Source organism: Rhincodon typus, chromosome 17 (assembly GCF_021869965.1).
Source record: "Rhincodon typus isolate 14 chromosome 17, sRhiTyp1.1, whole genome shotgun sequence".
NCBI lineage: Eukaryota > Metazoa > Chordata > Chondrichthyes > Orectolobiformes > Rhincodontidae > Rhincodon > Rhincodon typus.
The window spans coordinates 8811906-8829307 of NC_063348.1; the positions used below are offsets into that span (position 1 = coordinate 8811906).

The window sequence follows — 17402 nt, forward strand, 5'->3', positions numbered from 1 at the left end:
GGACACACTTTTCAAGGTTCTCTGTTCGTTTCTCTCCGTTTCATTCAATTTCATGCTCTCTCAGCCTCATTATTGCATCAAATTACTTCCCACCCCCTCTCAAGGTGAGATGGAATTTAGCTTTATATTGGAGAGCGGGGCTTAATTTATGTCTTAGCATCAGCTGTCTAAGTTTGTGTGACATTTTCTAAGGCTGAACTAGACTGTTCACAAACTTGGCTTCCTATCTGACACTGAGCTGAGCTTGTGACCTCCTATCCTTGCCAATATCAAGGCTACCTACTTGCAGCATGATAACGTACAGTCCATCTCTTCTCCTGCCTCAACTCATCCATGCCTTTGTTACCTCCACACTCGGCTATTTCAATGCTAAATCTGGCTGACCTCTTACCTTGCAATCCCAGGGATTCTGGGTAATCCAAGATGGAGGATGGGAAAAAGTTGTAGCTGCAAAAGCTGCTACTTTTTTGAGGTATTTTCAATGTTGGAGCTGATTTCCTTGAATTCTAGGAGCAGTCATTACTGTTTTAAAAGCTGTTGCATTGCTTTGGAACTTTGGGGAAAAGAAATATCAAAGCAACGGCACTTTAAAAAGGAGGAAGTCAGACAAAGGCAGTGGCAGTTACCACATGGGAAGTGATTCAAATGGAAAAAGAAACCTACACTGCTGTCTGACCTAGCAATGAATCTGTACAGCTACTGCCTCTGCTGTTCGATTTCAAGTATCTCTAGACATCAGAGTTTGTCTAAGAAAAATTAACAAACAGCAAAATTCACAGCTGACATTGGAAAGCTCACAGCAAGAGAGCAGCTAAGTGGCTTTTTAAAGTGTAACCTTACTCTATATTTTGTAAAGCTACAATAGTGAGTAGAGTGTGTTCTTTTTTGATTATATGTTTCATTGAGATCTGTCTCTTGATTACAATTTAAAAATATAAAACATAGGTACTAAATTAGCCTAGATCAGTGTTTTTTTAAGGCAGTGCTATTTTCTGGGTCTGTAGATTGTTAAGGTGCAAAGATGGAGTGGTATGATCTTCCTGTCGGATGTGGGAGATAAGGGAGAGTTTCCATGTTACTCATGATTATGTCTGCAGAAAATGTGGTTGAAAATCCTATCGGATCACATGGAGTTGGAGCGGCAGTTAGAGGCTTTTTGTTTTATTTCAGAGCCCCCTTCCCCTCCCCCATTTCTGAAGAAGGGTCCCGACCCAAAATGTCAGCTTTCCTGCTCCTCTGATGCTGCCTGGCCTGCTGTGTTCCTTGAGCTCCACACTGCATCATCTCAGACTCCAGCATCGGCAGACCTTACTATCTCAGAGGCAATAAAGAATTTACAGAAGCTGGGGGTGTGATGGATGGTAGTTGCAGGGAGGGAGATAAACCGCAGATACAGGTAGGTGGGTTACCTCCAGGAAAGGTAGGAGAGGGAGGCAGGTCGTGCAGGAGTCTCCTGTGGCTTTCCCCATCTCAAACAAGTATGCTGTTTTGGAAAATGTAGGGGGTGATTGACTCTCAGGGGAACGTAGCACCGACAGCCAGGTTTCTGGTACCGAGACTGACTCTAATGTAACAAGGAGTGCACCAGGTTCCAAGTGATCGACTGTGATAGGGGACTCTCTAGTCAGAGGCACAGACAGACAATTCTGTAGCCGACAGCGAGACATCAGAATGGTATGTTGCCTCCCTGGTGCCAGGATCAAGGGTATCTTGGGAGAAGGTGCAGAATATTCTCAAAGTGGAGAGAGACCAGCAGGAGGTTGTTGTACACATTGGGACTAATGACACAGGAAGAGAAAAGGGTGGAGATTCTGAGGAGACAATATAGGAAGTTAGGCAGGAATTTAAAAAGGAGCTGCTCAAGGGTAGTAATACCTGGATTACTCCCAGTGCCACGAGCTAGTGAGAGTAGGCATAGGAGGATAGAACAGATGAATGTGTGGCTGAGGAGCTGGTGCAGGGGAGAAGGATACACTGCACGTGAATTGGAAGGGGACTAATACACTGGCGGGGAGATTTGCTAGAGCTGCTCAAGAGGATTTAAACTAGTGAGGGGTCGGGTGGGATCCAGGGAGATAGTGAGGAAAGAGATCAATCAGAGACTGGTACAGTTGGGAAAAGGAGTAAATCAAACAGTCAGGGCAGGCAGGAACAAAGCAGAGAACGAGGTAGGACTGACAAATTAAACAGCATTTATTTCAATGCAAGAGACCTAACCGGTAAGGCAGATGAATTCAGGGCATGGTTGGGAATATGGGACTGGGATATCATGGCAATTACAGGGATGTGGCTCTGGAATGGACAGGACTGGCAGTTGAACGTTCCATGGAATAGATGCTATAGGAAGGATAGAAATGGGGGGAGGAGGGTGAGCCAAGACAGGAGGGGGGAGTAGTGTCCTTGATGAGGGATAACATTACAGCTGTACTTAGATTGGATGTATTCCGAGCAACACATCCAGGGAAGTTAGTTGGAAGGAGCTGAGAAGTAACAAAGGGATGATCACCTGATTGGGATTGTACTATAGACCCGCAAATAATCAGTGGGAAATTGACAAACAAATTTGTAAGGAGATCTCTGTTATCTGTAAGAATAATAGGGTAGTTGTGGTCAAGGATTTTAACTTTCCAAACATAGATTGGGACTGCCATAGTGGTAAGGGCTTGGATGGAGAGGAATTTAAATGTATACAAGAAAATTTTCTGATTCAGTATATGTATGTACTTACTGGAGAAGGTGCAAAACTTGACCTACTCTTGGGAAAGAAGGCAGGGTAGGTGACTGAGGTGTCAGTGTGGGAGGACTTTAGAGCCAGCAAACATAATTCTATTTGTTTTAAAATAGTGATGGAACAGGATGGACTGGATGTAAAAGTTAAAGTTCTAAATTGGAGGAAGGCCAATTTTGAAAGTATTAGGCAATAAATTTCAAACGTTGATTAGGAGCAGATGTTTGCAGGTAAAGGGATGGCTGGAAAATGGAAAGCCTTCAAAAATGAGATAACAAGAGTCCAGAGATAGTATGTCCCTGTTAGGATGAATGGCAAGGCTGGTAGGTATAGGCATTGCCTGAAGACTAGAAAAATTGAGATTTTGGTCAAGAAAAAGAAGGAAGCAAATGTCAGGTATAGGTAGCAGAGATCAAATGGATCCTTAGAAGGAGCAGTAGGAGTATACTTAAGAGGGAAATCAGGAGGGCAAAAAAGCGACCTGAGATAGCGTCAGCAAATAGGGTTAAGGAGAATCCAAAGGGATTTTACAAATACATTAAGGACAAAAGAGTAACAAGGGAGAGAATGGGGCCTCTTAAAGATCAGCAAGGCTGCCTATGTGTGGAACTGCAGGAGATGAGGGAGACACTAAACTACTATTTTGCACCTGTGTTTACTGTGGAGAAAGATCTGGAAGATATAGAATGTGGGGAAATAGATTGCGGCATCTTGAAAATGTCCATGTTACAGAGCTGGAGATGCTGGATGCCTTAAAACACATAAAAGTTTGATAAATCCCTTGGACTTGATCAGGTGTATCCTAGAACTCTGTGGGAAGCTAGGGAAGTGATTGCTGGGCCCCTTGCTGAGAGATTTGTATCATCAATAGCCATAGGTGAGGTGCAGGAAGACTGGAGATCGGCTAACATGACGCCACTATTGAAGAAAAGTGGTAAAGAAAAGCCAGAGGACTATAGACTGGTGAGTCTGACATCGGTGGTGGGCAAGTTGTTGAAGGGAATCCTGAGGGACAGGACTTGCATGTATTTGGAAAGGCAAAGACTGATTAGGGATGACTAACATGGCTCTGTGCATGGGAAATTGTGTCTCACTAACTTGATTGAGTTTTTTGAATAAGTAACGAAGAAGACCGAGGGCAGAACAGTGGACATGGTCGATATAGACTTCAGTTAGGTGTAAGACAAGGTTCCTCATGATAGACTGGTTAGCAAGGTTATATTACACGGAATACAGGGAGAACTAGCCATTTGGATCCAGAACCGGCTCGAAGGTAGAATACAGAGGGTGGTGGTGGAGGGTTACTTTTCAGACTGGAGGCCTGTGACCAACAGTGTGCCACAAGGATTGGTACTGGCTCCACTGTTTTTTGTCATTTATATAAATGATTTTGATGTGAACATGAGGTATTGTTAGTATGTTTGCAGATGACACCAAAATTGGAGATGTAATGGACAGCAAAGAAGGTTACCTCAGAGTACAACAGGATCTTGATCTGATGGGCCAATGGGCTGAGGGGTGGCAGATGGATTTTAATTTTAAAAAAAAAGTGAGGTACTGCATTTTGGAAAGGCAAATCAATGGTAACTTAATGATAAGATCCTGGGGAGTGTTGCTGAAAAAGGGACCTCGGAGTGCAGGTTCATAGTTTTTTGAAAGTGGCATCGCAGATAGACAGGATAGCGAAGAAGGCATTTGATATGCTTGCCGTTATTGGTCAGTGCATTGAATATAGGAGTTGAGAGGTCATGTTGTAGCTGTACAGGACATTGGAATACCGTGTGCAAATCTGGTCTCCCTGCTATAGGAAGGATGTTGTGAAACTTGAAAGGGTTCAGAAAATATTTACAAGGATGTTGCCAGGGTTGGAGGGTTTGAGGTAAAGGGAGAGGTTGAATAGGCTGGGGCTATTTTCCCTGGAGTGTCAGAGGCTGAGGGGTGACCCTATCAAGGTTTGTAAAATCATGACGAGCATGGATAGGGTGAACAGACAAGGTATTTTCCCCAGAGTGGGGGAGTCCAAAACTAGAGGGCATAGGTTTAAGGTGAGAGGGGAAAGATACAAAAGGGACCTAAGGAGTAACTTTTTCACGCAGAGGGTGGCACGTGTACGGAATGAGCTGCCAGAGGAAGTGGTGGAGGCTGATACAATTACAACATTTAAAAGGCATCTGGATGGGTATATGAATAGGAAGTGTTTAGAGGGATATGAGCCAAATGCTGGCAAATGGCACTAGATTTATCTTGACTATCTGGTCAGCATAGACGAGTTGGACTAAAGGGTCTGTTTCCGTGCTGTACATCTCCATGACTCTGTCAACTTCACTGCCTCCAAAACTCTGGTGGCCTTTACGTTTGCCCACGGGGAAAACAAAAATGTTTCTCTTTTAAAATTCGCGTCATTGTTTTTCAAATCTTATCTCTGTAATCTGTTCTACCATTAGCCTTCCAAGTTGCCTCTGCATCTTTCACTCTTCTTCTGGTGGCTTCTTCCAAGATGGCGGCTCTGTCCATTGTTTTTTCTTCTCTCTCTTTGTGCAGTTTGTTTTCTTTTTCCCTCCTGTCCTTGGGCAGCATTGGCAATGTTCAGGGAGAAGGCCTGGGCACAGACTCCTGGCCTCAGCGTGGACCCAGAATCCTAGCCCTCCTGGCCTTGCGGTGAAGCGTGGTGCAGTTTGGGTTGGAAGGGCTGTTGTTCTGAACTCTTATTTCTCTCTTATTGCTGGACTTTTTCATTCCTTTGTTTTTTTTTTCCTCCCTAAGAATCTGTACCTTGGTACCTAAGATGGCACCGTAAGTGGCGACTTGTAAACTTTTCACTGTAATTATGTGAGTACATGTGATAATAAAGCTGATTCTATCCTGTTGCACATCTCCAGTCTTGATCAATCTGTCAACTAGTTAACGATAGGTTAAGCATGAAGATATGATGTTTAGTTGAGTGACTTTACGAGTAACATAAAAAAACTATTGCATATACCCTATACAATAACAAAAAAGCAGTTCAGGCAGTTAAAACCTCAGCATTTCAAGGTCATCATTTTCTTTCTGTCTGATTTTTATTAATCAGCAACCTTACTACATTTCAACAATGGTCCCTGATGTTTCAATGTGGCTCTGGCTGACCTATAAAAACATCTTTACTCGTTTGCAGCTATGGGAGGAATGGGCTAATGAAAGAGCTTGTATTTGTGTAGGAAACTCAGGATAAAATACATTACAATTCACAAAGCACTTTTGAAATACAGTTGCTGTTTAATACTGTATTCAGAAATGCACCACTGCAATGTGGTAATGGTGAAATAATCTGCTGTAATGATGTTGGTCGAGAGTTAACCATTCAAACATTCTCCTGCTCTGCAAGTAGCGCTGCATCTTTTACAGCCACTCCAGAGGACAAAATTCCCTTAGTACCTGCTTGGATTGTGTGTTCAAGGACTAGACTGGGATTAAACCCAAACCTTTTGACTCAGAACTAACAACTGAGTCATAACTCACACTGAAGCAAACTAAGATGTTTGCTCCTGCCTGGGTTGGATTAAGTCCAGGGCAAACCACACACACAGAAGCCTCCTCTCTCTGCTGTGTGTGACAGACTGGAAGTGGAATGTGTTTGTGGGGTTTCAGCTAAAACGTGAGTGCTCTGTCCCTGTTACGGAAAACATTTTTCCATTCAGCTAATGTGATGGTGTGCTAAGGTGAAAGAATGCTTGCATGAGGGCTTTTTTCTGTTCTTTTATGGGACGTGGGCATTTACCAGCAAGGTCGGCATCTGTTACCCACCCTCTGCAATCCATCGGTTTAGGTATATCGAGAGTGCTGCAGGAAAGGGAGCACCAGGATCTTGTTCCTTCAGGAGGAAAGGTGATATATTTCTAAGCAAATGCTTGTTCCCACATATCTGCTGCTTTAGTCCTTCTAGGTGGTAGATGTTGCAGGTTTAGGATGTACTCTTGAATCAGTCACGGTGAGCTGCAGCAGTGTATCTTGTAGATGTTGCAGATGACTGTGTCGCTGGTGGAGGGAGTGAATGTTTGTGGATGTGGTGCTAGTCAAGAGGGTTACTTTGTCCTGGATGGTGCTGAGCCTTTTGAGTGTTGTTGAAGTTGCACTCATCCAGGAAAGTGGGGATTGTTTTGTGACACTCCTGACTTGTTCTTTGTGGAGGGCAGACAAGCACTGGGGAGTGAGGCAATAAGTTGCTGCAGAATTTGCTGTCCCTCATGTGCTCTTGTAACCACTGTATTTATATTGGCTAGTCCAGTTCAGTTCCAGGTCAAGAGCATCTCCTAGGATGTTAACAGTAAGGGACTCAATGATGCGAATGCCAAGAACTGTCAAAGGGCAATGGTTAGATTCTTCCCTCGTTGGAGAGAGTCAGTACCTGGCACTGTGTGGTTTGAAAGGTACTTGCCATTTAACAGCGCGTGCCTCAATATTATCTAGGTCTTGCTGAACATTTTTTATTCATGCATGGGATGAGGGCGTTGCTGACGAGAGAGCAGTTAAGAGTCAACCACATTGCTGTGGGTCTGGAGTCATACGTAGGTCAGACCCAGGTAAGGATGGCAGTCTCCTTCCCTAAAGGACGTCAGTGAACCATTGGTAATGGATTCATGGGCAGCAATGGATCTGTAAGCCAAATTCGATCATCTGCCCTGGCAGAATTCGAACCTGGGTCCACATAACATCAGCTGGGTCTCTGGATTAACAGTCCACCGATAATACCATGAGGCCATCGCCTCCCCTTATGGAATGAATATGGACTCTGACTGCTTTTATTTCAGAGGAATTGAGAGTGATGGTGGACATATGGAATCATCAGTGATTACCAGGGTAAGGCTGAAGATAAGCAACTGCATTGGGGAGTGGAGAGTCTTAAACATACCTTCACAACCCTTCCTTAAAAAAAATTCCTGTTTTTGAGCTTCTGTGGGATGCACCACATAATGTCATCTAACTGGAGTGTTTCTGCTTAGATAACTTTATGTAACTGGTTAATGACTGACCGACTTTCAGCAAGATGAGAGTGGAAAGGGCTTGCGTCTCAGTTACAGATACTAATCTTAGGGTTTGAACACAAGTGCAACATCAGTTAGTTGCCAGAAACAGCAGCAAATGAAGCAGCTATGTGCCTGGAACTCGCTGCTGGGGGAGGTAGTGGAAGCAGATACAAAAGTGGCTTTTAAAGGGTGTCTTGACAAATACATGACTAGGATGGGAATAGAGGGATACGATCCCTGGAAGGATAGGGGGTTTTAGTTGTGACGGGCAGCACGTCAGTGCAGGCTTGGAGGGCCAAAGGGCCTGTTCCTATGCTGTAATTTTCTTTGTCCTTTGCACCTCGCAATGGTGTCGATCAATGCCTGAGATTAGTTGGTAGAATAGTGATGTTGTGCATTAATCAGTACAAAGGGAGACACAGTCGATGTAATATATTTAGATTTTCAAAGGCCTTCGAAAAAGACACGATACTGTAGAATCATGGTTTAAGGTCAGAATGTGTTGAATCAGAGAATGAATCATACAGACTACAAGGTCAAATCATGGGGATAAATCATGGCTTGTGCAGATTAACAAAAACGATAGGAGGGGGCGTTGCAGACACAAAAAAAAGTCCGTGCTCGGAACCATTGTTCACCATTCACACAAAATTATTTGGAATTGGCAATCTGGAGCATCATTTCAAAATCTGCAGATAGCATGAAACTGAGAGAGAGAGAGAGAGAGAGTAGTTAATACTAAGGAAGTCAGAGTCAGCAGGAATTTACAGAAAGGAAATAATGTTTGATAAAGTTACTGGAATGTTTCATAGATATTCGGCATGGAGTGGTTGGACTGAAGGGTCTGTTTCCGTGCTTTATGATTCCATGACTCAATGTAATTGGTAGAATTTATGAGGAGCAGCCAGCAGATATGGTTGACTTGGACTTCCAGAATGCATTTGATAAAGTCCAACATAAGAGATTAGCATGTAAATTATACGGGATTGTACTAACATGGATAGAGAACTGGTTGGCGGACAGGGAACAAAGAGTAGGAATAAATGAATCAGTTTCAGAGTGGCAGGCAGTGACTAGTGGGGTACTGCAAGGATCGGTGTTATGTATTAATGATTTAGATGAAGGAACTAAATGCAATATCTGCAAATTTGCAGATGACACAAAGCTGGGTGGTAGGGTGAGCTGTGAGGAGGATGCGGAGATACTTCGGTGCGTTTTGGAGGCGGAGACAGTGAGCGAGCGAGTGCATGAGGGATGAAATATAATGTGGATAAATGTAAACACATCAGCAAAAATAGGAAGGTACAGTATGGGAATGGTGATAGATTGGCAAAGGGGCAAGTGCAATAAGACCTGAGTGTCCTTGTACACAGATGCTGAAAGTAAACATGTGGGTGCAGTGAAGAAGGCAAATGGTATGTTGGCCTTCACAGTGAGAGGGTTCACATACAGGACTGGGAATGTCTTATTGCAATTGCACAGGGATTTGCCTGGAACACAGCTGGAGCACTGTGTGCAGTTTTGGTCTCCTTATCTGAGTGAGGCTATGTTATGACTATGGACTGAGTGCAACAAAGATTTACCAGACTGGGTTCCTGGGATGCAGGCCTGACATATGAGGAGAGATTGGATCAGTTAGGAGTATATTTACTGAAGTTTAGAAGAATGAGGGGAATCTCAAAGAGACTGACTAATAACATTCTGACAGGACTAGACAGGGGAAATGCAGGAAGGATTTTCCAATGACTCGAGAACCCAGAACCAGGGGTCACAGTTTAAGGATACGAGGTAGGCCATTTAGGATTGAGATTAGGAGTAATTTCTTCACCCAGACAAGTCTGAGGGTGATACCTTTTGGTCAGAAGGAGGAGGAGGCTACATCCTCCTTTGAAAGTAAAGGTCTACCTAATTGGCCAATTACTTGGCTGCTCACCTCCACTTTGTTAACATTCCCAGGGCTGAGAATGTCTGTGGCTGGAGAATAACATTGGGCTTCACTACGGACCCCTTCTGCCACGATTTTACAAAGTCTGTCATCTCCTACCATCCTTACCTGGTCTGGACTACATGTGACTCCAAACCCATAGCAATGTGGTTGACTCTCAACTGCCCTCTGGGCAATTAGGGATGGGCAATAAATGCTGCCGAGCCAGTGACGCCCTCATCCTGTGGACAAATTAAAAAATCTCTCTCTCTCCCTCTCCTAGCTGGATTTTCCCTGCCCTCTGGAGAAGTGTGATGGTGGAAGATGGAAAGGAAAACATGAAGAGGAGGCCGGAAGAGTGCAGAAATAGCAAGAAAGCAAAAACTCAGAAAGGAAGCACTAATACAAAAAAGCAAGAGGTGTAATTGTCAAGAACACATGCTATATATTAAAGAAATACAAGTGAGTGATGTGGAAAATACAGGGAAAACTGACAAACACAAGCACAGACAGACCACCATCTTTGAACACTTTTCCATTATTCATTGATTAACAGTGGAAATTTTCAGCCATTCAAGACATACAGCGAGTGCTAGTAACACCTCTAACATGAGGAAAAGAGAGAGACTTGCATTTAATTGAACGTTTGATCTGGTTAGTTCTTTGTTTAAAACTACTTATTTGATAATCTTAAGTATTTCTACATGAATGGATGAGACTGATTTGTCACCTGAGCTGTTCACTTTAGCAGTACAGACGTGATGGGCTGAAGGGCAGCTTCTGAACTGTAGGATTCTATGAACTTGCAGTTGTAGCTAACTATATATTCTGATTCCAGTATGTTTCTGATAGACTGCACATGGAAGTTCTGGTTTCGTCCTTGGCTCGTCAGTATATGCAGCTCTTAAAGCAACACAGTTCTCAAAGTGATAACGTAACAAGTCAGATTACTAAGTGTGAAACTTAAACAAGAATTTAAAATATTTTAAGAGTCTGCATTATGTACTGGTGGTTTGACAATTCATTCAGAACCTGTGATATCTTAACATTTCAGAGATTTAGACTTCACATTTGTTTTGGAATCTTGCATGTTGTTAGCAGTTTGATTGCTGCTCTGATGGTTTTCTGTATCCTCATTATCCAAGCTTCTGTCTGTGAATGTTTTACACAGAGTGGGAGTATTGTACAGCTCCTTGAGTTGGCTCCTGTTTCTCCTCAATGTTGCTGTATTAGATGTTGTGACTTTGTAGGATTTTGGACATTTTGGAAATGTCAGAAATGTCTATGGGTAGTATGTGTAAAGATGTAGGTCTCTGACCTCCCATCCTGTGCGTAGAAGGGAGGATGTTGCTGGGACTGGAGGGTTTGAGTAATAAGGAAAGGCTGGGAGGTTTTTCATTGGAGCGTGGAAGGTTAAGGGGTGACCTTATAGAGGTTGATAAAATCATGAGGGGCGTAGATAGGGTGAATAGCAAAATGTGAGGGAGTTCAAAACTAAGGGACATATTTTTAAGGTGGGAGGAGAAAGACGTAGAAAGGGACCTGAGGGGCAACGTTTTCACACAAAGGCTGGTTCATAGGTGGAATGAACTTCCAGAGAAAGTGATAGATGCAGGTACAGTTACAATGGAAGGTTATGGGCCAAACGTAGGCAAGTGGGATTTGGTTAAGTTTGGGAAACTTGGTTGGTATGGACGAGTTGGACCGAAGGGTGTGTTTCCATGCTGTATGACTCTATGAATTACAGCGAGGAACTTTGATGCCGAACACAATATACCAATAACTGAATGAGCAGACTGGAAATTTCCACATCCAGCTCCTCACTGGAAAAGGACAGCACTTAGTCAAGGCAGTGATTCACTCATAGTCATGGCTAAGGGCTGAGAATGCAAGGAGAAAATCACCTTAAATGGGCACAGCCTTGATGTGAAAGAGCTTTAGGGATGGACAAGGAGCAGGTGAAGTATACAGCACTCTCAGCACATGATACAGTGGTGGTTTACCATGTTTTGTATACACTGCAGTGACTATAACGAGTTCAGCCAAGTGGACTTCATAGAATATGAGTTCCTGATTGGGGATGTTAACTTGGTCCAATCAGGAAGCCCTGGCTGACAGATATAAACAGGAGTGTCAGAGGTTCGGTTTGCTCAGAGCTGGATCAATGTCACGTACTATGTATGTATAAATAAAGGGTGACCACCCTCTGTGAAGTTATTTCATACACAATGTCAAAAAAGCAGGTATCCCAAATGGTAAAATGTAAGTAGTTCCCAAACGAGAACAAAATGTGGTAACTAGCCTCGATTTCCATATTCTGGTCTTCTGCTCTGAATAAAACCCTTTCCATCATTTTCCAACTCTCTCTTCAGCTTGCAAAAAGTTTTTAACCACTATCTCTCCCATGCTTTCTGGATCAGCCCTTCAAATTACAGATTCCCACCCTCCTTCCCTTGCTGCTTTTCTAATCTCTGATTCTCTCAGTGGAGAGGCTGCAGCAATAAGCAAGGGAGAGGTGAATCTGAACTGTTCAGATCTGAAGACTTGAAGCATGAACTCTGCTTTCTCTCCACAGATGCTGCCAGACCTGCTGAGTTTTTCCAGCAATTTCCGTTTTTGTTTCGGATTTCCAGCATCCACAGTTCTTTGCCCTTTTTTTAATGGGCGTATCTATGATTGGAGGAGCAGTGAGCAGGGGAGAGACAGAATGAGATTGGAGGGGCAGCTCCTCACAGATGCTATCTTGCCCATGCTGTCTGCTCATCCAATCAAACTCTGCATTCCTCCTCCTCCACCAGATGTGCAGCTGCATTTGTTCAGCCCTGTTCAGAACACGAAGGAGTGATATTGTAAGACGGTGATTTTTCTTGAAACTTTTGTCCCCATTTTTGTGTTGTTTGTGAACCACTTGAGAATATTTTCAGATTGTATTTGCCCGTCGCCGCTGTTTATTTTAACCTGCTGGTGGCCTATTAATGGCCAATTAGCTTGCTATTCCCCAAAGCTCTCCTACTGCCCCCCTGAAACTCCACCAAAAATATCACTAGTTTATCTTAATGGGTAACCACTAGCCTTACCAGAAAACCCAGTTTGATGCCACAACAATAAGGATCAATGAAGTAAATAGAGGAAAGCTGACGTTTTGGGTCTGGACCCTTCAATGTCAGTTTTCCTGCTCCTCTGATGCTGCCTGGCCTGCTGTGTTCATCAAGCTCCACACCTTGTTATCTCAGACGCCAGCATCGGCAGTTCCTACTATCTCTCAATGAAGTAAATACTAGGACTATCCATCCCATCCTTCCTTAGTTATCATTGTTTCCTCTGATCCAACTGTCTCTTAAATGCACCTGATATTTTGCCTGCAGGACACATAGAGGAGCACTTAGGCTATAACTCAGTCTGGAGGTGTCGTTGGCATCCGTCCCAAAGTCACAGCTAAACAGATTGATAACTTGTGCCTTCGGACATGCTTTACTGCTTAGATTCACTTCTGTTTGCTTTCGTCTCCTGTTGGAATTATAAGGTTTTTTTTCCCATGAGGAATTACTGCATTGCGCACACTTATAGGAAATTTTGGGTTTGTCATATATTTGACAGACATGTACTATTTCGGTCAGGTAACATATACGATGTAAGCTGAAGATGAAACCAGCCTACATCTGCAACAATGTTTTAGATATCTATTATAAACTACAATTTATCGACGGGGAAAGAAATGCCCACAAGCGACAAGGTGTTTCCATTGTCCAGTGTGTCTCTGTTGAAGACTAGGATGCCTGGTCGAAGTAATGATGCTGCCATGGTGAAGTGTAATGCATGTTATTTCATTGAATCTTGTTCTTTGTTAAATGCTTGCACTCACCTCGATAGCATCTGCTCCTGCCTGAAGCCCAGCCGAGCGCTCAAAACTCCCAGTTCGTTTCAAATACTGATACCTGAAAAGTAGTTCAGAAACAAAGATTGTAAGGTTATTTATATTAAGGGATCCTCCTCACTTGAAACCCCTCTGTGAAGTGTCCTCCCTGTCAACTTTATAAACTGACAGGTTTAATTTTGCTGGAATCTCAGGGTAAACCTGATAAACCGAAGAAACTAACTTTGGCAGAACAAATGGGCTAATCTTACTTTTTTTTGGTGGTGCATCAGTTTCTCACTTTGTGGCGTCATGAGATACTATATATTGTTATACCAAACTGTCTTCATTAACTACCTGCCCCATCCCTCTCACCTAAACTTAGCCTCAACTTACCATGTGCCATTCTGAGTACAAGTTGTCACTGCTAGAATTGACTGACATCTGTGTAGTTGGCACAATCTTTCAAAGGCTGTTATGCACCATGCACTGCATGGTTCCCGACTTTTGACCAAGACATGGAAACAGGTGGGGCTCTGGAGGTCTTCATGAACAGGATGGTGCAAACAAAGGACATTTTTTTTTCTCTTTCTTCACCCCCCACCCACCGAACCAGCGACAAAGGCCATGACACTAGACCATGCCAACCTTGTCTGGGATTGCCATCCATGTAAGGGCAATCTCGAGGGATGCCCAGCATCACAGGAACAAGGTCAATGGCACTCTCCCCTCTGCTCGTGCAAGTGCCACCATCACTCTGATATCTCACCCCTCAATCTCTCTCCGCTACTGCACCCATCTCCCCCTTAAGGCTAACGCTCTCCCACTGTCTCTATTACCTGCAACATCTTTCCTCACTCCCTCTCATGCGCCCAGCCCCTGGCAGCACCAATGCTGCATGTCCTCTGCACTGCCTACACACTTACTTGGGATACTTCCCCACCTACACGAACAGATGTAGCTGTACCAACCACTTTCACTGCTCTTACTACCTGCATTTATCACATTGGCATCTCATGATGATGGCTGTCTAATACTTGACTTCTCACATCATGGGGATAGTATCCTGACTCTGCCTGACCTGAATGGCTGATTGACCATGTCCACACCCCTGGAGAGGTATCAGAGGCGACCTTTGACTTACTGTGCTGGCACCCCAAATGGTAGCTATCCCACTTGACTTGACTGAGGCCTGGTGACGATTGTGACAAGCTCCCTGACTTTGTGTCTGTGCTAACCGCCACAGTAATGTGAACCTGGTGTCTCTGGCAAATCTCAAAAGGCCAATGCAAGGCAGGGTCGCATTGACCATCCGTGTCGGCTCACTCGAGTGCTGTAAAAGCAAGCGAGGGACCCAGAAATGCAGCCTGGTCCAGCCCATGAGTGCGTATCTTTGCTGCAGCTTTGCAATAGGGAATGCTTTATTAATCTTTACTTTGGCAGATAAAGCCTCTGTCTATTTGCTGAACTTAATTAAGTTTTTCAGAAAAGGAAACAGAGGCCCGCACACTCCCTTACAAAGTGATTGCACTGTCAACCAGATCACGTAGCAATTAGATTCCAGACCTAAGTTTTGGTGTGTAAAATGTTAAAGCATGAACTATTTACAGATTCTCCAAATAATGATGGAGTTACTTGTATTCTTCCAGTTACCATACCTGCACTGTCAGACAGGGACACCGATATCAGTGTTGTGCTCGTGTGCAGTAGAACACCACAAATGACATTGAAAGAGAGGGCTGAGCAGCATAAATGGAGTAACATTAACAACAGGCTGACAAACCACCTGGAAGCCCACAGTGGGTGACAAGCTAGTAACCTGCTAGCTTGAGTGACTGTCTTTGATTCAATGATTACACTCCATTTGTAGACAGGTGTAGGAAACCCTGTTCTCTGGCTTTGTTACTTCTAGTGTGGGGCTTGGAAACTGTCAAGAGTTATTAAAGTGTACTCAGGCATGTTTAGACAACTGGAGAAAGAGATATAAACACAAAGAAGCAAAGTGACAATCCAGTCACCTCTTTTAGAGTTATATCGATGTTCTGGAGCTGAATTTCAGACAGAACTATCTATCTTCATCATGCTCCAACACCAAGCCACATTTTTCCAATGCCATGCTAACTTGAGTAACATTAGCTCCATCCCTCCTGCATCACTTCAATTTCTTATACATATTGTTGACTAAGATTCAGGCCTATACCAAGTCTCTCTTGATTCCTCTTTGAATGGTCTTTCATGCTAGAAATCCAGGTGAATCAAGAACCAAAGCAGATCCAGGTTAAGGCCCAATGATCGGTTTAAATCTTTAGCGGTAATCTAAGCTACATTTTAGCCTTCTCGATTTTAGGTGCATTGAACTTAAAAGCAGTTCAGTCGGATTTGTTCCATTTTCTACAGTCCAGTTTAAATTCCTTTAGCTAAATATTATACACTAAAACACACGAGCCACAAGTTACGTACTTGTAGCAACTTTTCTAAATCATTTTTGTTTATATACTTGGTCACAAGGTATCAAAAAGAAATGTTCAAAAGTTAGCTCTCAAGTTAGCTTAAATATCTAGAGACAATTGTGTCAACAAAGCAAAACTACCAAGACATTAGTTGTTATTAGGGCAGTCTGAGTCGGAGAGGCTTTAAAGGCTTTCCAAGGATAGATCTTCAAAAGTAAAGAACTGGTGACCCACATTGTTCCTTGTTTAGAATAATTACTTTATCTGTTTAGTAAAGTTATTAGTTATTACTGCTTATGTGTGTTTTGATCAAGTTTATAGAATCATTTCATTTGGCATTTCATTTCATCTCTGGAATACTGATGCTTATTTTCATATCATTGGTTCTTACATTGTAGTCTTAATAAGAATATGGTCGAACGAACCAGATCTAACAAAGTTCCGACATGTGCAGCATTTTCATATTTGGGATTGTAACAAGGCAGATTTCAGCCTAACAACAGAGCAGAGGACAACTTTAACAATACCAATACGTCCTGCTACAATGTGTTTACCAATCATTGGTACAACTCTAAATTCTCCATGATGGCACATCCAAAAGCTATCTCTCGGTTTTCATCTGTAAATAATCACTTGGGGACTTGTGGGACAAAATTTGTTTCACAAAATGTGCTCTTCATTTGGGCACAGAATGAATAACCAATTATCCCTGTTTAATTTAGCTCTAACCTAAAGGGTACGATTTTTAATTTCCATCAAAATGAATAGTCTTCACACAGAAGGTACATACAATTCATATGCTAATATAGGTCCACGCACAGCAACATGCAATGTATGGGGTCCTTTACAAGTCAATGGAAATGTTTTTCTGATTTGAGAGAATGAAGTGATGCATTTCTGGCTCAACATTAGCACTTTGATTTGATGTCTCAACATATGGCACCATATGTTTGAATGTTCAATTTATTACATGACTAATTCCCAATTGCTATAGGCAACTGATAAAAGCCAAGCAATTACACATTCATCCTCTCCCAGGAATCAAACTCTCAGAACGCTAATTCCCAGCATCTTTTCTTACTCTGACAAACCCTTAGAAGCCCACTTGGTTCAATTTAACTCATTGCCTTTACACCTTCTGCCTTTACAGCTCAATGGGCTTTCCCCGGGTTGGCCAATGTAAACAAATAATGCAGCGGATGAAAAAGATGGGATCTCCCTGGCTAGAAGAACGATGCACAAAATCAGGAGACCCTGACAAAGGGAAAGAGGGATAACATTGGAAAGGGAAGACACATCTATTCTTTTCTCTCCCCTCTGAAAAGCAGATTGGGTATGGACATGATTCTGCTGCAGCCATTCACGGTTCAGGTTGAGACCGTAGGATGAAACTTCAGCGAGCTATCGGGATGGGCAGCTGGCACTTGGGGATACATGAGTGTCA

General features: G+C 43.1%; 1 protein-coding gene across 2 annotated transcripts in view; it reads right to left on the reverse strand.

The window, feature by feature from the left end:
• Nucleotides 1-17402, reverse strand: part of b4galnt4a (beta-1,4-N-acetyl-galactosaminyl transferase 4a) — a 659693-nt gene that overhangs the window by 14716 nt on the left and 627575 nt on the right. For both annotated transcript variants that reach the window (XM_048607214.1, XM_048607215.1), the window contains exon 17: nt 13518-13590. In XM_048607214.1, the coding sequence (XP_048463171.1) occupies nt 13518-13590 (73 nt within the window). The remainder of the gene's footprint in view (nt 1-13517; nt 13591-17402) is intronic.